The 22,405-nt window shown below is 37.4% G+C and overlaps 1 protein-coding gene across 5 annotated transcripts in view; it reads left to right on the forward strand.

Moving 5' to 3' along the window:
- Nucleotides 1-15,864, forward strand: part of Rbp (RIMS binding protein) — a 110,787-nt gene extending 94,923 nt beyond the window's left edge. For 3 of the 5 annotated variants that reach the window (XM_073963727.1, XM_073963729.1, XM_073963730.1), the window contains 5 exons: nucleotides 1,842-2,078; nucleotides 2,195-2,296; nucleotides 2,640-3,215; nucleotides 15,104-15,218; nucleotides 15,307-15,864. In XM_073963727.1, the coding sequence (XP_073819828.1) occupies nucleotides 1,950-2,078; nucleotides 2,195-2,296; nucleotides 2,640-3,215; nucleotides 15,104-15,218; nucleotides 15,307-15,647 (1,263 nt within the window). In that variant the 5' untranslated portion in view covers nucleotides 1,842-1,949 and the 3' untranslated portion in view covers nucleotides 15,648-15,864. The remainder of the gene's footprint in view (nucleotides 1-1,841; nucleotides 2,079-2,194; nucleotides 2,297-2,639; nucleotides 3,216-15,103; nucleotides 15,219-15,306) is intronic. The other 2 variants (XM_073963731.1, XM_073963732.1) reach the window with 1 other exon arrangement.
- The last annotated feature ends 6,541 nt before the right edge of the window (nucleotides 15,865-22,405 follow it).

Raw genomic sequence — 22,405 nt, forward strand, 5'->3', positions numbered from 1 at the left:
TTGGGGTTACTGGGGTTGGCACGATGAAACTCATGACGCTCATTTACTAATCTCGTCGCCTCTGCTGGGAAGTTTGGTCTCACTTCGGCTATTCGACCAGCAGGTTTATGGCGAGTGGCTGCAGTAGTGAAGATGCCTCGGAACGTCCTTTCTGCTACCCGAACATAAGAAAGGTTGGGCAGATCTCTGAAGCGGTTATTAGTGAATACTGAGGTGGCACTCACTGGCCTGAGCATGGGTGTTGTATGGTTCCGGATCAATCAGGTGCGAAAGAACCCACTGCCGTGGGATTCTTTCCATATAACTGTAAATATGCGCATCATATTAATGGAGAGACTAACTTTAGGGAAATTTTTCGAATTTAATGAATGTTTTTCTTTCTTTTTTATTTCGTGCCTAACAATCTCCCACGTCGCAAGACCTTAAACAAGTGAGCAAAGGCTATAGTCGGGACGGGGCCGACCATGTGGTACCCTACACCACTACCCCTGTGCATAAGCTTTTCACTGGTAAATATTTCTTTTAGGGAATATAAACCGACTACCACCAAAAATAATATGCCTCTTTGTCTCTGGGACCACCATAAGCAACCAAAATTTCGTGACCATCTGATCAAAATTACGAATTTTAGCTTGATTGCAAAAAAATCAACTTTGAAAAAATTCGTGACGATCCGATCAAAATTGCGACCTGTGGCGTGATTACAAAAAAATCGGAAATGGGACGCATTATCGACTATTGCCATATCTCTGCTATTTGACCACCTACGACAACCTACTTTACATCATTAGAAAGGCGATATTTTCTGCTTTCATAGTCAGGTTTTGCTTTTGGTATACCCCATATAGAAGCTGAGATATTGGCTTTGGAAAAAAACGTTGTCTTTTTATCCACCTAAGTTTTTTTGCCCTTTCCTACCCCTAAATATTATCCGACCATCACCAAAATCAATAGGCTTCTTCCCCTCCGGGACCCTCATCAACATCCAAAATTTCGTGACGATCCGATCAAAATTGCGACCTGTAGCGTGATTACAAGGTTTAGATGGACAGACGGACAGACGGACAGACGGACGGACGGACGGACGGACACACATAGCCAGATCGACTCAGCTCGTCGAGACATACATTTTGATATATATAAGTATGGGTCTACGACCATTATTTCGATGCGTTACAAACTTTTTGGCCAAAACCAACTTATAATACCCTCCCCACATAGTGGTGTAGGGTATAAAAAGTTGCCCCTTTAAAAAAAAACCTATGAGACTTATTGAAAAACATAAAACTTAACCTTGATTTTATGTTCTACATCTTAAGAGCAACATTGTTGTCTTGAATATCACAAATATAAACATTTAATTCGGTTTTATCTCAAGTAGGTTATTATGCTTCTGTTGTGTTTGACAACTTTGAAAAAGGGGACGGGTAGAAAGAAGTGTATGAAGGTATTGTGTTGTCATCGTCATAGTCATAAGGATGGTAATGGCGGCGATGAATGTGGTGGTGCTGGTAGTTGTTAAGATGACCTCAGATGATTTGAAATATTTTTGCTGGGTTAAGATGATAACCTAAATACCGACATGTTGCATGTTCAAGAATATTAATTTTATATGACAATTAAAGGACTGTGAGAGAATTCAAATAAACTCTGCGGTATGCATAATGTTTTAGTCTGTGAGAAAAAAGAGCGGAAAAAATGGGAAATAAATTAAATAGATATTCAGATAAGAGAAATATATATTATTATAAAGATAATCTTGAATAAGACATTTTTTCTCTAAATATATTCTCATCTTCCATTCAATTTTAAATTTTATATCTCTTCTTGTATCTTTTCAGCCTTTTTAGATTATAGGATAACATCCTCACACACATACACACCTTCATAAATTAAATTAAGGTCAACTCTCAGTCTGGCATTTGTAGCAGATTATATCTGCTCAGAGAATGCCATATGAAAGAATGCATCACACACAACTACATCAGACGACAACCGGTAACGGTATGATGGACTCGCTAAGCCTGCAATTACGAGATGCGGAAACGCGTCGTGCGGAAATCGAGAGAGCACATCAGGTAAGCCCAGAGGGCAAATTAAGTGATTTATTTAATAAATTAACTTCTGATACCCTGAAACTAACAAAAATCACTGAAATGTAAACAAAACTAAATGTGAAAAATAAAATTTACAGGAAACCTTGGCACAAATTCGTACACTCAGCTCCTCGAGCAGTCGTCAGGATTTAGAAGCAATAGAAAATTTACAATCTCGTGCCAGAGAATTGGAGAAAAAGGTATGTTGCGATCATTATGAATAAATTGATTACTAATTGTTTTCAAGGGAGTACAGTGGATCATGGTTATGACGAACTCAAAGAGTTACTGAGGCAACCAAAAAAATAGTATTACTCTTCTTTAACTATTCCATTATTTGAACAGGGACATGGCGCTTGTTGAAATAATGGGTCAGTAAGGACATTTGTAATGATCTTTTACATGATTGGAACTAACCAATTTATACCTAATAATTGGTTATACCTATTTCAAACACGTTATAACCATGGACCACTGTCAATTGTCTAAAAATCAAAATCATCCAACATTTCTTTGTGTTTTTCTTTCCTTTTTCACCATTAGGCTGCTTTGGAAAATGTCCGCTGTGAAGAGTTACAAATTGAACTATCAGCTGCCATGAAAACTAAATCTGCCCGGTCCAGCAATGAAGCAGATCTCCATAACATGGCTGAAATGCGTAATGCAGCCGAGATGAGAAATTTAAATGAAATGCGAAACATTCAACAAGAGATGCGCAACAACGCTGCCGCTGCAGCAGCTGCCAATGCCGCCGCCTCCAATATGAGAAATATGTCTGATATGCGCAATGCAGCCGAATTGCGTAATATGACCGCCTCGGATATGCGCAACTTGACCGAAATGCGAAATATCAGCGAAATGCGTCAAATGGATATGAGACATGCCGCCTCAGATATGCGCAGTGCAGCATCGGATATGCGTAATGCCACCTCGGATATGCGTAATATGTCTGATATGCGTTCAACCATTGGCAGCGGAGTTACGTCTAGTGCACCACCTGTCTCATCGGGCACCACAACTTCAGTTACCTGGGCACCAACGATCGGTCGTGAAGATCAGGGCTCCGAGATTGATATCATAATGGCTAAAATTGAACAGGCACGTTTATCCCTAGCTAATGTATGTCGGTTTCTTTTTTGTCTTGTCTAAATTTCACTTTCTGAAAACTCAGACTGTATGAATGGTTCATGAAGTCACAGTTAGTAATACATGCACCCTGATAATCCCGATGCTTACAGAAATGCAATTCACATGTTTTAGTATGAAGTTGTAGTTGTAGTTTTACAAAATTTTCACAATATTCCATTTACATTTTTTAAGTGTTTAATACATCTTTTGTGGGGATACCATACGCTGTTACGGGTTGAAAGGTCTATACAGGGCCGTGTCAAAAACTTAACGTGTAGTTTGGAAGGTTTAAATATGTTCAATCTACCCAACTCCAACTGAAAACAAGTTTCGAAATGTTTCCACATATACCACAGAACAAATATGTTTCAGATAATAGGTCTGTCTGGTTACTTTCCTAGCAAGAATTGTCCAGCAAGAACTTTCTTGTAGAGTAAGGAGCTTTTATTCTCTTTTGCAAGGAAACTGTAAAAAGTAAACAGACACCTTCCCAGCAATAACCCACAAGCAATCAGCTGACTTGCCAAAACAGAACAATTTGTCCGCCATCAAAGGAACCAAAGCAAGCAAAAATTTTGTATTTTATTAAAAATAAAATAGAAAATGGCCCAAAAAAGGAATTTGTCCTCTTTGCAACTTTGTTCTCCAAAAAAAAAAAAACTATACATTTTGGCTTGCTTTTTCCACAATAAAATTGTTTTTAATTTTCACTAACATAAATCACCGAATAATTAAAAACAGATGATTGATTGTTTTCAGGAAGAAGAAGAGTTGCAAGTGCTTGCTCGAGGAAATTTGTCCAGCAAGAATCTCAGCAAAAGAACTGTCAAAATGCATTTTTGTTAACAGACGACTTCCAATTGTTAAACTTTTTAGCGTAACCAGACAGACATAATTTGCAGCGAATTTAGTCATGTACGTCCGTATGTCTAGCTGGTTGGGACGTATGATAACGCACGACTTAGAGAAAGTGCAGATTTACAGAGATAAGGGACCAAAATGTTGTGGAAACCCTATTGTCACAAACCAAGCCTTTTATTTTTTACGAATTTCATTATCCATGGCATTGTTGGGGTGACGGCCAATACGGCCCTGACCGGCTTTAATATGGAAAAGCAATGGACTCATTTTGGTCCCTCTTTCATCTCAAGTGGACACTGACTTTCCCGTGGTGTCAAATGGAAGGTTGCTTTTAACACCCGTCAAAGGTAGTGAGCTAATTTGTCCCGCGCGTTCACCCATAACAACGTTTAAAACCTGGGTTGGGAGTTGGGCTAGTAACCCATCCCTCCAAAAAGCAACATACTAAGAAACAAGTAAAAAGTCGTTACGTTCGGCCAGGTCGAACTTTTTATACCCTCCACATAAAATAGTCTTAATTAAAATGGAATAATTAGGGTCCTTTCAAAATGTTAGGTGGAACAACTTTTCGACAATGGATATACTCCTAATGCCTCCCACTATTGCTTAAATTACACTGTGAACACAAATGTTGGGGCAGAGATAATTCCTTTTGGAGATGAAAGCCCTTGGTGTGTGTATATTAAAAACCCCGAAGGACAGATGCGCCGTGAGTCGAACTTCCGCGTTATGGCGTGATGAAGTCTTTGCAAGGGACCCTGTAATCCATCATGAATTAGCATTATATCTTTGTTTGTTGTTTTTGTAAAGCACTTAAGCAACAGTGATATAACGCTAATTCCTGATGGCCCACAGGGTCAATAACAAAAATGTCCGTCCGTCTTAGAATTTTATCCTGATCAAGAATATATATGTATACTTTATAGGGTGGCAAATGATTAGTTCGATGTGTTACAATGACAAACCTAATATACCCTCCATACTATGGTGGAGGGTATAAAAACAAAGAAAATGGAAAACAAACCCCTCTAAAGTTGACGATTCCGCAAATGTTTAAAGGACCATGATCTGGCAAAGTAATGTCGACTCCATGTAAACAGCCGCAAAATCTATACTTGGATACCAGAGACTTCCACCAAGGAACTAATGGTATGACCAGGAGTGTCGTGCTGCTATCGAAGAGAGAAATGCGGCATATAGGGCTACTTTACCAAAGCCATGCACAGGCATTTAATTAAAACTAAGTCTCACCATACACGAATAAACAGTAATATTCCCCCTGTGTTCATCTCTGCTCTACAATCAGTAGCAACGCGTAGTTCAAGAGAGAGATATCGGGAGAAAAGGAGAGAGCAGAAACTCTTTTCCGCAAGAAAAATAATAAAATGGAAAAGTGGGAGTGTGAGAAAACCGAGATGTACAGGATCCAGAATGAAGTCCGAAATTTCTACCAAAGAGTGAAACATCAAACTGATGGCTTTGGTATAGTCACATCATCCTGTAGAGACCAACAATGTAAGATAATTTGGTAACTGATACAGGTTAAGGAAAGAGCATTTTTCAAAACTGTTGGTATCCAATAGTAGCGAAGACGACGAATATACCGCAGATCCTATCCCAGAAGATGGTATTCAATGTTTACAGGCCGGCCAAGATGAGGTAAAGAAAGCAATAAACCGGCTGAAGAATAATAAGGCAGCAGTTAAAAGCCGGAGTCGACATACTGATAAAGCGTATGCATCAGCTAGTTATCACCATCTGGCAGAATGAACGCGTACTCGACAATTGGAACCTGTGCATCCTGTAGAAGGGAGATAAGACTGTGTGCTCAATCTAAAGGGGTATAAGTTTGCTTCCTATTCCTTATAAGATAGTGTCCGGGATATTGTGCGAACGACTATAGTCTGTGGACAAGGAAATAATTGGGAGGCTTTATGTTTGGCAAATCCACCATTGACCAGATATTTACCCTGCGGAAAATCCACCTTTTTGTCGATTATAAAGCAGCCTTCGACATCCCCTTACGTTCAAAGGTATTCCAAGTCATGTCTGAATTAGGTATCCCCGCAAAGCTCATTCGGCTTTCGACATTAACTGATACTCGGTCCTCAGCTAAAATAGGAAAGACCCTCGCTAAAGAGTGAAATACCAAATGAGGTTTCAGACAAGGAGACAGCCTTTCGTGTGACCATCACCAAAAATCGTCAATGCAGGTCCATGTTTTGGGATAGCCACCATATAACGGTACCCCCCCGATTTTCGGTATTTTGAGGTTTTTTACAATTTTTAACCGAACTAGCTGTAGTTTGACACTTGAGGTTCCTGCGGTCACGAAACTTCTCCACCATAAATCTTCAACATAGGTCATGTTTTGGTATAACCCCCAAATAACGGTACCTCGCAATTTTCGTTATTTTGAGAATTTTAGCTAACATTTTTAACCGAAATAGCTGTAATATGACATTTGAAGTTCTCGGAGGAGAGAGATGCAGATCGACACCTATCATCTTTTTGTCAGTTATGAAGCAGCCATGTCTGCAATTTTTAACCGAACTAGCTGTGATATGACATTTGAAGTTCTCTTAGGAGAGAGATGCATATCGACACCTATCATCTTTTTGTTAGTTAAAAAGCAGCCATGTCTGAATCTGGTATCTCCGCAAAGCTTATTCGGCTTTGTAAGATGACATTAGCTGACACTAGGTCCTCAGTTAAAATAGGAAAGAACCTCTCCAAAGAGTTACATACCAAAATAGGTTTCATACAAGGAGACAGGCTTTCATGTGACCTATTCAAAATTCTGCTGGAAAAGCTTATGCGAGATGCAAATGTTAAACGAAATGGCGGAATTCACCCCCAATAGCCACATATTACTTGCTTATGCTGACGATATAGACATCATGGGCCGATCAGTGAAAGAAGTAACTGATACCTTTAAGATGGTCGATGGAGAATCTGCTAAAGTGGGTCTGGTGGTAAACGGCGAGAAGACCAAGCTGATGGTGTCGACGCGCAATTCGTCCATTGAGATCGGACCAACTGTTGAAGTTGGTTGCTATAATTTTGAGGTAGTAAAAGACTACGTCTACCTCGGCACCTCCATAATCACAACAAACAACATAAGTTGTCAAATAAGAGAAGAATTGTATTGGCCAACAGATGCTACATCATGTCAAACAAAAACAACGCTTTACAAAGCGTTGCGAATGTATGGTTCCGAAGCCTGGGTATTTGCGCAAACAGATAAGGAAGTGCTTGTTGTGTTTGAGATAAAAATTCTTCAAAAGATCTACGGGCCAATCTGTATTGATGGTGAATATCGACGTCGTATGAACCACGTATCTGCTTTGTTTGGCCTATAGGACAAATGACCTATGTAGATGGCCAACTAAGTAAGTAAGCAAGAGCGGATCGATCTTTTTCATGCCGCTCACCAAAAGGATCCGTGTCATTCTACCATAGCTATGGAGGGTATATTAAGTTTGATTTTGCAGTTAGTAACACATCGAACGAAGCATTTGCGACCTAATAAAGTGTATATTACCCTAGACAGACGGCAGAGTTAATTTGCATTAAAAATGTCCTAATTTGAATTAATTTTTCACCCCGACAGACGATAGTATCTGCATTTATGAAACAGCTGTTTGTGTTGTTTGTTTGTACCCAGCAGACCATTTCATAAAGCTTTACAAAAGTTCGCCAAAATATGCGAAACAAATACACTTTCTACCTTTGATACTTTCACCACGATGAAGCAAAAATAAATTTAATTTATTTGCGATATTTTTGAGTCTTTTTAATATTATAAAAATATTGCAAAACTTTGAAAAACATTTGAGGAAGATATAATTTTCGATAGAATTGGTATGGTGGGTAATGAAATTTTTTGTGAAAATAAAAATTTGAAAAAGAGATTTGTTAGAAGGCGTGAAAAACGATTAGCTGCTATTCTACTCGCGAAAGACCACTACTTATTTTGAAGAAACGCGAAAATTTCTGATTTGCTTTCCCTTTTTATTTTCTTAAACATGGAAATTTGACAAAAGACAATTAATTTTCAACAGCAGTGCCATATTGAAATTGCTAAATTCAGTTTAAATTTCCTTTGATTTTGTGCATTAAGAATGTGGATAATGCACGAATTAATTTGAATTAAGGCAGTTAATGCAAATTAACGCTGCCGTCTGTCTAGGGTATATGACGAAAAGTCAAAAAAAATTAACATTGATGAAGCCAAGGTTTGCACTGTTATAATTCGCGAAATATTGCAGTGTACCACAAAATATGATCACAGTTCGATCAAACGAAGTGTTTTTAATCAAAGCTGAAAAATGTGGCTAAAAAAGCTTATTTGCGCGGAAGCTTTGACCGCGTTAAGCTGAAAACAGATACAACGTTTGATTAAAGTTTTGCGTTGGGCGTCGAGAAAAAAACAACAACAATAGGGCGACGACGATACCAAAGTCCAGCGTTTATCTGTTTGCCGGCATATATTTCAAATGAATTTGAATTTTTCGGCATCATGCCCAACAGTGTAAAAACGGCCAAAACGACACAAAATTTTACCCAAACGTTGTATCTGCTTACAGCTTAAATGAGTAAAAATAGGTAAAAACACGTTGAAGCAAACAAGTTTTTTACGTTGTTATTCGATTGGCGGTTAAACCGTTTAAATTACGGATATCGTACCAAAGTAAGAGTAGAAGAATACAAAATGAAGATTACACTTCTAATGTATTACATTTTAAAATCTCCACTACATCCACCTTTTATTGATGCTGACATTTTGAAGCCAGATTTTAGGTGTTTTTTGTATTTTTGATCTAACTGCGACGCGCATTCCGGTATTTCAGAAAACATAAAATAGAATCAAAGTACTCGCGATTACGCATAATTTGATATCTATATTGTCTATGTAGCTCAAACAGCATCACAGTAATCCACTGCCAAAGGCCAAAATTTAGTGCGATATTTTTTCGAAAAACCCTATTTTTTGGCTACAGTATTTACAATATCCTTTTGATTGTGCTGGGACCCCAAGATATTTTAGTTTTTTGACGGCCCGGATCATATAAATCATAGATCGTGAAAATCCATCCACTAGAACGGCGAAAACAGCAACTGCAAAAATCGAAAAATGTGAGTAAAATATTTTTGAAAATATCGCGTATTTAATCGCGTTTTCTGTGGATCGTTTCCTTTTCAAAAAAGAAACTGACACATCACTCGCATTTTTGCGAAAACAGCGGCTTAGTGGCATGGGAGCTGTATCCGATTTATCCCAAAAGTAGTGTGTGATGCTACATCCACGGTTCTTGATGGATTTTATCGAAATATGTTTGATCGATGTATTTTTTCATGTATGATAGTGAAATCGGATGCGCATAAAAGGTGTATGCACTTTGTGCAAATTATAAGCGTTATACAGTTCGTTGCACACTAAACTGCAGACGATGCTACATCTTAGCGGCCAAAGTAAATCCTGGCAAATGTGTACAAATTAAAAGAGAAGAATTCACTGTATTGTTAAACCGCATGCGCATCAAGTGATTTCGGATTTCGCGATTTACACGCATTTCAAAAATGAACATTAGCCGATACAGTTTTATTTCAAGATTATACCCCTTTTAAAGGAACCCAACATTTATTTGAAATATACCCATATCTTCTGCTAGATGTTAGCGTGTATTCGAGAAGCGATTAGAATAAAAAATGAGAATTTTTGGCGTGAAATTTAACTAAAATAAAAGAATAACTCCGATCTATTTTTTTTACACTTTCTTCAACTAACTCACAAATTAAATTTTAAAAAATATTTTCTAAATTTCCTCAATATAATTTTTTTGTTTTTTGCTATAATTTGAATCTTTGCGATGTTTGGATTACGTACATATTTTTTATATGTTTTTCGGATGCACAAACAGCTTGAATTTTATTATTAAAACAAGTTGCATACTACCAATTGTTTTGAATGCTTTCCTAATTTCCGCGAAAATGTACAACTTTTTCACTAAAGTTATGGGACCTCAGCAAACATATCGAGCCCTTCCCGCGAAAATGATGTAAGCGACATTTTTTCGATTTTCGTTTTTTTACGGAAATCTATGAAGAATATTCCAACACACCATCTCCCAAATTTTTAGAACTCAGCCATGTACCGTTACGAAATTAGAGCAAAAACAATTTTGATGTATGCGCCATTTTTGTTTTTTGTGTACATTTGTTTGTGACAGCGAATTGTCGCTTACATCAAATTGCACATTTACATACCATGTCGTTATTCAACTATATTACAAGAAATACGTTTTAATCTTATAATTCTTCGAATAAATACTTGCTATAAAATTAGTGTGCTTTGTTTTTAAATTGTAGATAAGAATTACTCTAAAAATGATTTGTTTCAAATAATTTTTTTTGATGTAACCGCCACTTCTCAAAGTAAAAGCCTGATTGCGTGACAGCGAAAAAGATGTAAGCGACACAAACTACCTTTATATTGAAGATATTCCACAATTTTTTTATTTTTTCAGTAAATAGGATTTAATAACAGAACTATACCAAATTTGAATAAACAATTTTGGTTATATCAAAAGTTATTCAATAAAAACCGTCTCCTGTAAAATTAGCTTTTTGTCGCTTACACCGTTTTCGCGGGAAGGGCTCGATATAGTATGTAGGAAGCCATAAATTAACAATGTTTCTCGATATAATGAATAGCGTTTTTATAAGATTTTTTCTAATAATCAGAATTGAAACCGCCATAACATTTGCGCGCAATATCCAAAATTAGTATCTCGAACAGATTTGAGAATGGGAATTTTTTCTCAATGCATGTACCAAAAATCGTTCATGTAGCGTCAAAACAAATTTTAATTTTTTTTCAAGTGGAATATTAAAAAATTCTGACTTTTCCTCATATATTCTTGATCAGGATAAAATTCTTAGACGATCCAGCCCTTTGAGTCTGTCCGTAGGATTTTGCAATCAAGTTTCGTTTTTCCATAGGCAGTTGAAGTTCGAAGATGATCTGTATAGGTCCACGTTTTGGTATAGCGCCATATAACGGTACCCCCCTCCGTTTAAGGTATTTTGAGGAATTTAGCTAAATTTTTTGGACCGAACTAGCTGAAATTTGACATTTGAGGTTCCCAATGACCAAAAAATTCTCTACTCAAAATTGCCAAGATAGGTCCACGTTTGAGTATAGCCCCCATATAGCGACACCTCTCGATTTAGGGTATTTTGAGGCTTTTAGCTACATTTTCTGACCCAATTAGCTCAAATTTGGCATTTGATGTTCCCAATGACCAAAAAACGTCTCCACTAAAACTTACAAAGATAGGTCTTCGTTTTGGTATAGCCCCCATATAACGGTACTCCCCGATTTAAGATATTTTGGGGATTTTAGCTAAATTTTTTGACCAAACTAGCTGTAATATGACATTGGAGGTTCCCAGTGGTCCCGAAACATCTCCACCAAAAATTGTTGACATGTGTTTTGGTATAGCCTCCATATTACGGTACCTCACAATTTTCGATATGTAGAGGATTTTAGCTACAATTTTTAACCGAACTACCTGTAACTTGAAACTTGAGGTTTTCAGCGGTCACGAAAATTCTCTATCAAAAATCGTCCACATAGGTCCACGTTTTGGTATATACCCCATATAAAGGTACTAGCAGATTGAAGACATTTTTAGATACATTGTTTGACTTAATTTAGGCATTTGGGGTTCGGCCCGGCATATCTTAATGTTTGTTTACTTGTTTATTTTTAAATTCATCAACGGAATGTTGTCAACAAGTTAAGAAGCGTTAAGTTCGGCCATGCCGAACTTTTATACTCTGAGCAAATATGGAATTATTAGTTTTCTTTATAAGTGGAGAAAAAAAAATACCTGAAAACGGTATGGGGGCTATATGAAAACCTGGACCTATGTCCATAATTTCTGGTGGAGAAGTTTCTCAGTTACTGGTAACTTTAAATGCCAAATTATAGCTAATTCGGTCTGAAAGGGTACCTAAAAACGTCAAAATAGCTGAAATCGAGCGGTATATGGGGGCTGTAAAGAAACGTAGATCTATGACCATAATTTTTGGTGGAGAAGTTTCTTGATTACTGAGAACCCTAATTGACAAATTATAGCTAATTCGCCCACAACCTGTAGTGAAAAACGTAGAAATACCGGAAATCGGGCGGAAACGTTACATGGGGACTATAAGAAAACGATCATTTATGTCCATATTTTCTTATGGATAAGTTTTTTGGTCACTGGGAACCCTAAATATCAAAATAACGGAAATCGGGCGGTACCGCTATATGGGGGCTATACTAATATGTGGACCGATATCTTTGAACTTAATCTAAGTTCAGACAAAAACCTATGTGTACAAAATTTCAGCTGTGTTGCTCGACTCATTCGGAAGATAGAGGGTATAGAAATAACGAAATGTTATCATCGTTCTTTTTTCTAAACTATGGGTTATGTTCTGAGACACACTTAACCTCTCACTTCACGCCTCAAGCGTTTTGTTCACCCCATTTACGTTTATTTTTAGAGTTGTTTTTTAATACCCTAATGAATCTTATCCCCAAGAAATTCGCAAAAAATAGGTGTCAATGGGGTGAACAAAACGCTTGAGGCGTGAAGTGTGTCTCAGAACATACCCGTATGGTTTTCGTAATGTAAGAGGTAGATTGAGAGAAAATTAAATTAAAATGACTTGAAAGAGCTATGTATATTCACTCATTAATCTAATAAACTAGAAGAGCTATATGAACTAAAGAGCTAAATGAACGAAATGAGCCAAATGAACGAGATTGTCTAAATCATTGATGGCCAACAGAGAAAAAGCGACATTAAAACCTATACACATGGGCTTAGGTAGCTTGTGGGAGTGGAGTTTATGTGTTAAACTAATGGTGGTGATTTTGTGTCTGCTGCTAATTGCATAAGCAGCAATGTCTTGGCCAATGGGGTGAAAACTTTACATTACTTTACATTGTAAAGGAACACTATAAACGAATGGGTCGGATACAGTCCCGTTCGTTACTATTTTATACCAAAAAAATTACACGAAAGCGGTAACACTGGTTGATTTAATGTTTGCAGGCTCCAAAATAATGAAAACAAGTTCAAAAGCCAAAATATGCCTTTAATTTGTTAAAGAAATACAAATTTTCTTACGTTTGGTAAAAGTCTAAACTTTATTTTGACACTTCCAATTTTGGGCTAATCTTCATTTATTTCCTAATAAAACCTTGGAAGGGCATACTATTTTCTAGATTTTAATTCACCACTAAATACTTAATTAAGTGCAAAGTTTATTTTGACGCTCACTGTATGTACAGGGTGGCCCAAAAAGGACTGAAGCAGGACTATTGCAGGCGTGCCTGATGGTCTTGGGGGAGCAGTTGCTGTGCCATTTGAATTTTATACGGAAACATTTAAGATCCCGCTTCAAAATTCTTTGCAGGGATGTTCTGGAGATTCCCAATTGAGTACAACGACGACGAGTAGAGACAGATGGATCTTCGTTTACACTCTGCCGTACAGCCTCCACAACTGCTTCATTGCGCACAGATCGACCTCTTCCTCTTCCTGGAAGATCTGACACTCTTCCATGTTCCTCAAAACGGGAGACTAAGTACCTAATCATGTTGTGACTGGGTGCTGTCCATGATTTATCTCCAAAAACCAGTAAATAACCTGCAAAAGACAAAAAAATTATTAAAAACAAAAAAGATATAACCATTTTTAATCCTTCAGTCTTTTTTGGGCCACCCTGTATAATTTTAAAATCTAAGTTGTCGTATCGGTGACGACACTTATGCTGAAGTTTTCATATGACCCAAAGTATGTTGAACAAGTAAGAACAGACTATAGTCGGACGGGGCCGACCATGTGATACCCTATACCACTATCCCTGTGCACTAGCTTTCCGGGCTAGCTGTTATAAGATGTGCATTAGAAATTTTACCAATTTTCACACAAAAGTTTTGATCAATTTAACCCGCTAAATATTATCCGATCATACCGTTGACTTGCACGCTACTTCTTCATCTCAAACCAAAACTACGTTTAAAATTTCGCGCCGATCGGACTATTATTGCGACCTACAGAGCGGCTACAAAATCGAGCAAAAATTTTGTTTTTGGTCCATTTCATCCCTTTAACATTTCACGATCATCGCCAAAAACTAATCAGTTCTATTCTGGTCCAAACCCGACCTCCATACTAAATTTCGTGACAATCGGTCCATAATTGCGGCCTCTAGCTTGATTACAATTTTTAATGGACGGACAGACGGACGGACGGACGGACGGACACACATCGCTAAATCGCTTTATCTCGTCGAGATATGAAGTTTGGTATACCACATGAGGGGTCTACGACGAATATTTCGCGGCGTTACATGAATTTTTGGGAAAACAAACTTATTATACCCTTTTCCACATTGTGGTATAGGGTATAAAAATCAATTCCATTTGGAATAAGTCCTAATTTACATTACGAATTTTTGTTTTGGGGCAGTTCTGAATTTGTCGTTTAGGTAATGGTATCCCATGAACTTTACCTCTCTCCAACAAATTGAGAATCGTAGCAAGTAAAATTGCCTAATGTAAATTAGGACTAATCCAAAGCAGGCTTCTCTGCACAACATCACCGCTTTATAGATCTACAAAACATTAGCGTAACATTTCAACTCAGATATAAGGTTGTGATTTTTTGAAGTGCTGCAAAATTCGACTCGGACTACATTATTTTTACAAGTAATACCAATAATTTTCATTACAACTCGACATGCATTTTCCAAAAATAAATACATATCTGAATTGTTTTGCACTCAAGACGCTTTGTTGCCCTGTGCTATAAAATTGAATTTACTATAGTTGATTCTTACTATTTGGATATAGAGCACTCACACAAATTCAGAACCTTATTTCTTTCTATGTGTCCATTTGTTACCGTGTGATTCATAAAGTTGTTCACATAACCTTTAAATTTTTCCAACAGGATAATCGAGTTTTGGCCGAATTAGAACATCCCCGAACATCGGCAGCATTATCAGCCATGCCATCAAGTTCCATATTGAATACAAATAGCGAATTTAAAACCATATCAAAAACAGGTAGGTTTTCCGAACGAACAGACCCCCGCCCTCCAAAATTTATTTCGTAAATTAAACGAACTCTTTATTTTTTATTTTTCTATTGCAGAACTTGAAGAAGAACTGAATCGTTATAAGCGTGCTGTATTGGGTGGTACGACGGGTGTAACGGCTGGAACAATTGGCAGTAGTGCTTTAACAGGCTATTCATCGGCCCTTACCTCAAGTCTCCCCAATGGCAGCAGCGCACCCGGTGGTGCCGTATCTAGCCTATCGGCGGACAACCGCACACGCTCCGGGCACAGGTCTATCATCCATATCGGCTTTAGTGCCAAATTCAATCGGTGGCATTTCCTCAAGTATGAGCAGTCATGCCATAACCGCGGCAGCAGCATCAGCGGCCTATGGTGCTGGGACATGCGGGTACATCGACGATGGACAAGCTGTTAAGTGGAACAAGTGGAATCACTGGCATTCCACCATTGCCGGTAAATATTCATACGATGAAGTCTATGCCATCAGCATTAAGTCAGGTAAACTACCACAATTCTTCAACTTCTACTACTCTACCTACTACTGCTAACTATCGATGCAACAGCAAAAATAATAATCAATTAACTAACCATTACTCAATCACCACGTTCACATTATACAAAAAAAAAGAAAATCGCTTACTCATGATATTCACACATACATATGTATACATAATGATACATGTTGTCCTCATCCACCACGACCACCATTATTACATTGCCTTCGCACAAAAGTTTTTCATTTTTTGTACATATTTTCACGCATTTGTGCCTTGTTCGCATATGAAACTGATTGGGTTTTTTTGTTCTGATAAGTTCTGCCTCACCCACCCCCCAAATATCTTCACCAATATCATCTGCCATTGCCTAAGCCTAAACAAGAAGCAAATCAAACACTTCACCCAACCCAAACCAAACCATCACAACGCATTGCAATCATTGCCTTATCATACCACTCCTCGTTTCTACTCCTAGATTATCGTTGCTGTTCTGTGTGTTGCTGCGTACGCTTTCACAGTTATGTATTGTACAGATTGTAATGTACGTATGTGTGTGTGGTATGCCAATAGTTACTTCTACGTTACGTGTACGTACGTATGTAGCAGCTGAACGTTAAGTGGACGTAAGGGATGGCATACTCTAATGTTTTCTTTTATTTATTTTTTGTTGCCTTTGTTCTCTTGGCGCTTCCGTTAATGTTTTGTAAATATCAAGTGCCTACCTAATTGTCCTGTTTCCTTCTGTTTTTCATTTCCTTTTGTTTGTCTGTTGGCTTATTTAGTCTGGACAGTTGATATAGTTTTTTTTCTTGTGATATTATCTCACAACTAGAATTGTTATACAAAGAACGAGAGATTATTTAATTAATTACATTTTGGGTTTTACTTTCATTCACTTGTGGGGTATCCGTCCGTCCTTCTTCATTGATAAAGGAGCATGGATTTGGTTTTATGTTGAAAGAGCAAAATAGACGGTGGTGGGGCCTATTTGATCCTGAAAATAAAAGTGCAATCAATTTAGGATTATCGTAGCGCCATATGACTGCAAAGAATAAAGTTCGAAGCTTGAAAAAATCTTTGCAAAAATCCTTTTGTTGTGTTACATGTTTACAAAGGCGACTTAACCGCACATGTAAGAGGCGTCAGATTTAGTATTATAAGCTATGCTACATCCAAAATAACTAGTAGCTGAATATTTGGGCATTAGAACGGGCTTCCTAAAATATATTGTTACGGAATTTGGGTTTAACCTAATCCCGTGCAGACGTTGTTTTATTGCCCCATACGATATGTACCAAATTAAACGAGCAACTCTTCTAGCATCCTCTATGTGCCACAATGATCACGCGACGTGCTAGTTGTTTTGTAAATACACATACGCACATACAAAAAGACGGATGAATGTATACAACAAATGGGCAGAGGTAATAAATAAGTGGGAGTAGAAGGAGTTACAATAAATGACGTCACAATGTAGAAGCATAACTGAATATTCAAAATAAATGAGAGAGACAGATTAAAACAAAAACAATAGCTAAGTAAACTAAAAAACTATCTCAGAACTTTCGCAAGAGTCCTCAACTTACCCGATCCGCCTTTGTAATGATGTACCTGCCGTTTCCCTCCACTTATTGAACCATATTTAGTAAATTCTGACCAAACCGAATTCATCCTAATCAGAAATTAAAATTTCCCTAACACCTCTTCAAATAATCTTTCCCAGCCAGATCAACAGGAACGTTGATGCCCATGTCTCCATTCTCTTTACAAGGGATTCTCGTGCTCCAGCATTTCCGTATCCTATCCACGGTAGGTAGGGTCATGCTGGTAACACTTTCTTGGAAGGTATCTCAGATATGGAGACCGCACTAAGATTGACCTCTTCCCAAAGCTCCCCAAGGCCATTGACAACCTGAGCAAGGAAATCTGGCGATTTCTTGTTATGGCAGTTAATGACCTTGACGCCCTTATGAAGGAAGGCGCTGCCGATCGCCCTGATTTACCTTCGCAAAAACTAAGACAGTTGGGGCAGCAGAAGGCTTTGTGTGCTCTTTTCCATGAGCTTTGCATATTTGCCCTTTGAGCGGATGCAAAGATGGCGATGGGTTAACTAACTGATAAATCATCGTCTTCTTGGCTGAAGACCGAGATCCTTCGGGGTAGCGATCACGTTTCACAGTTATTTGCTGCGGATCTGGGTTTGTTTTCTGTTTTTGGCTTTTCAGCCTGTGGAAGTTCCTACAATAGATTGTCTCTTTGTTTTACTCTTGCCTTTCAAGTCGGTCTTAGAAACAGATCCCTTCGTCAACATCCACTCCTTTGGTCGGTTTAGGGGCAGGTTCTTTAGCCTTCTTCATGCCATTCTGATTTGGGTTATGATTCGGAATATGTTTCGTATTCTCCACTTGTTTTCTCGTCGCCGTAACTTCTTTAGAGGCTTTGGCTTGAGCAGCTACAGGATCTGGGGAGAAGACCAGACATGTCGTGGGTTTCTGTAACTATTTTTACCGCTAACGAAAAAAATCGATAAAATTAAAACACAAATTTATGAAGTAAAAGTTGACAACACTTACGGAATCGGAAGGGGTTAGCGACAACTTTATTTTGGTCGGTAACTTACCGAAAAATTCCGTTAATTATCGAAATTATAAGCAAATAAAAATGTCCAGTTATCGATAATTGTCGTTAACAAGTTACAAAATCGCACTACAGAAAAAGACTCCAGTGAAGGAGATCACTTGATTTCGTTCGGTTTAGAAGTAGGTTCTTTAGTCTTCTTCGTTCCTCTCTGATTTGGGTTCGGCCTTGGAATACATTTCCTTTTCTCCACATGTTTTCTCGTCGGCGCAGCTTCTTAAGAGGCTTTAGCTTGAACAGCTACAGGATCTTGAAGGAAGATCTTATCCACCTGAAGCTCGCGTGGAGGTACATGAAGGTATGTTCTTTCGAATTTGCTCAAGTACCTGAGTGTACTTTTAATGGAGAATGTTTTGAACCATACCGTCAATGGAAATTAAGGCGCCTGCATCATCCAGAACCTACATGAGGCAGAATAATTTTCGTGCATTATCAGTCTAGTGTTACTCTCTCTGATAAAAAAAGTTGAAACATCTTTGTGATTCCTGCACACCTTAAGTTTCGCACGCATAAGTTTATTTTGCTCGTTCGTTTTTATTTTGAAAATACTTTTATTATCTATCCTTTTCTTCTGACATTTTTCCAGACAAATCAAATTTCTTGACTTCATCCTGTACACCTAGAGCTTTAAAGTTTAGAGATTTTGTCTAATTTTTTTGACCGATCTAGCTGTAATTTGACACTTGGGATTTTTAGTTTCACGAAACTCCTCCACAAAAATCGTAGGTCTATGTTTTGGTATAGCCCCCATATAACGGAAGATTTTAGCTACAACTTTTAACCGAACCAATTGTAATTTTACACTTGGGGTCCTCAGTGGTTCTTGAAACTCCTCCACCAAAAATTGTCCACATAGGCCCATGTTTTGGTGTACCCCCATATAAAGGTTAAACAAATTTTTAGATAAATTTTTGGACCTAATTTAAGCATTTGGGGTACACGTGGTCGAACAATTCCATTTTAGTTCAGAATATTTATGGTGTAGGGTATAAAAAGTTCGGTTCGGCCGAACTTAATGTTTTTCACTTGTTGTTCCTCAATTCGGTCATTCAGTGGCTTGACATCCAAACCGCTTCTTATTGTTTCGTTTCTTATTCTGTTTCTGTTGGTTTTATTGGCGACGCTTCTTAGATACCGCATTTCTGAAGCTTGAATGTGACTTGAATACTTCTTTTGGTATGCAAGTCTGGTTTTTGCACTTACTTCTCTTTTGATTTTTTTTCTACCAGAAATTTGTTGATATAGGCCCACGTTTTCATATAGCTCCCATAAAACGGTATCTTCCGATTTTGCGATATTTTGAATGTTTTTACCACATTGTTCATCGAAATGACTGAAATTTGGTATTTAGTCGTCGTTGAAGTAACAAAACTTTTGTCCAGAATTTTCTCGGCACCGCACAGTGCGAAATATGGGTACATTAGTGGAACTTTACTCATAACTTTTAATGTAAAGGACGTAGGATACTAACATTTTCCAAAAAATGTTTCTTATATTTGTGGGTCGTATGTGGATAAATATGGGCCACATAGAACCGTGATTTCCTATAGTCCCCACATATCGGTGGCGACCGTTTTTACGTATTAGGTTCATTCTTCAACCGATTTTACTGTAAATTGGTACATTGGGGTTTCAGTGGATGGAAAACATCTGTACGAAATATTGTCAATATCTGTTCGCGTTTTGGTATAGTCCCCATTGAGCGGTACCGACCAATATGACATATTCTAAAGGTTCCAAACACATTTACCAACTTATTTGTTTGTATTTTGGCATTTTTTGTTTTTCGTAGGCTTTGCGAAATAGAAATATTGGCAACGTAGGTTCTCGTTTTTCCATAGCTCCAATATGAGGGGTCCCCATTTGAGATATTTAGAAGTGTATGGTAATTATTGTCAACAGATTTTAGTTTTCGTGAAAATTTGTATTCTTTGAATAGAAAATGTTCTAATAAAACAATTTATAGAATATTTATTGCTTTCCTCCAAACATTAACAAATGAAAATAAAAAAAAATATTTTTAAATATTGATATCACATACATTTCACAATTTGAACGTTTTGATTGAGGATGTGTTTATCTTATTACAAGGTTCTGCAAATGAGTGTATCACCTTAAAGCATCTGATGTTGTCTTACGATGTCCTGCGAAAACTGCTCAAATTCGACCATTTTTTATACCCTCCACCACACGCAGAGAAAAAATATTTTTCGCTTTTGTTGGAACAAAAATATATGTTTTGGTTCCAAAAATGTATTTGTTTTGTTCAAACATTGTAATCCAAATCCAAAAATACCATCTTTTGTTCCAAACATAGAAAACAAAAACAACTTTCGAATTTCCGCAATATTGTTAAAATCGTTAACAATACCGATTGTAGGAACTATCATAATCTAATTTTGTTTACAAAAAGTATTGTCAGCCCAGAAAACCAGCCCAGAAATTTTTGATTTTAGTGCATATACTTCTCATATACACTTTTCGCATAACTTGGATATAAATGTCGCGTATAATATTGCAATCCTTGATGAACAACAAAGACAAACAAAAAGCCACAAGAACCCACCACAACATAAGGAATAATTAAACACCATAACAAACATGAAAAGGAAAGAAGAATGAAACAAAACAGAAACAAATAAAAACAAGAGTCTCACAAGTACATACACACAAAAACAAAGGTAAAGGCAGCATGTCATACAAACACACCACAACTCACCAAAATTGTTTTTTCAACACGGCATCGAATAGCGAGAGAAGAGAAACAAATTTTCGAAAAAAAGAGAGAAATATTGTTCAGTTGACACAAACTATTTTTGGATTCACAATACTACATGAGGAATCCAACAATATGTTAACAATACATATTTTGCTCTTGGAATATTGTTGGATCAAACATATTTTTTTCTCTGCGTGCATAGTATGGAGGGTATATTAAGTTTGTCATTCCGTTTGTAACACATCGAACTAATCATTTGCGACCCTATAAAGTATATATATTCTTGATCAGGATAAAATAATTGAGATAGAGTGCTGAAATTTTGCACCCGAGGGTCTTTTTTCCATAGGCAGGTCAAGTTCGAAGATGGGCTATATCGGTCCACTCTTTGGTATAGCCCCCATATAACGGTACCTCCGGATTTGAGGTATTTTGACGTTCTTTGGCATTTTTGGGTTCCTAGTGATCAACAAACTTATATCCCAGAGGATATGGGCATAGATCCATGTTTTGGTATAGTCCCCATATAACGGTACCTCCCGATTTTCGGTATTTTGAGAATTTTAGCCACAATTTTTAACCGAACTATCTGCCACTTGACATTTGAAGTTCTCAGTGGTCATGAAACATCTCCATGAAACATCGTCAACATAGGTCCATGTTTTGGTATAGCCCCCATATAACGGTACCTCCCGATTTTCGGTATTTTGAGAATTTTAGATACATTTTTTAACCGAACTAGCTGTAATTTGCCATTTGAGGTTCCCAGTTGTCATGAAATATCTCCACCAAACATCGTCAGCATAGGTCCATGTTTTGGTATAGCCCCCATATAACGGTACCTGCCAATTTTGGTATTTTGAGAATTTTAGCTGCAATTTTTAACCGAACTGGGTGTAATGATCGGTATTTTGAGAATTTTAGCTAAAATTTTGTCTATTCAAAAATAATCGTCAATATAGGTCCATGTTTTGGTATATCCCTCCATGTAACTGTACCTCCCGATTTTCGGGAATTTTCAGTGGTCACAAAATTTCTTCACTAAAATTCGTCAACATGGGTCCATTTTTGAGGGTCTACATTGTTTTGATGAAACTACCCTCAATTTGCCTCTTGAAGTTTTCTGCAGCTATAAAACTTTTCCACCAAAAAAATTAAAGATAGGTTGACTCTTTGATATAGCCCCGTAGGTGGTACCTTTCACCTAGCTGAACACATTTTTTTTAGATCAAAGATTATAAAAAGATTATAAAAAATAACATTTAGTAGACTTTTAAAGTTCCACTAAAGTACCCATATTTCGCATTGTGCGCCTGTTAA

Source organism: Musca autumnalis, unplaced genomic scaffold (genome assembly GCF_047663935.1).
Source record: "Musca autumnalis isolate F117 unplaced genomic scaffold, ASM4766393v1 scaffold_1, whole genome shotgun sequence".
Lineage (NCBI taxonomy): Eukaryota > Metazoa > Arthropoda > Insecta > Diptera > Muscidae > Musca > Musca autumnalis.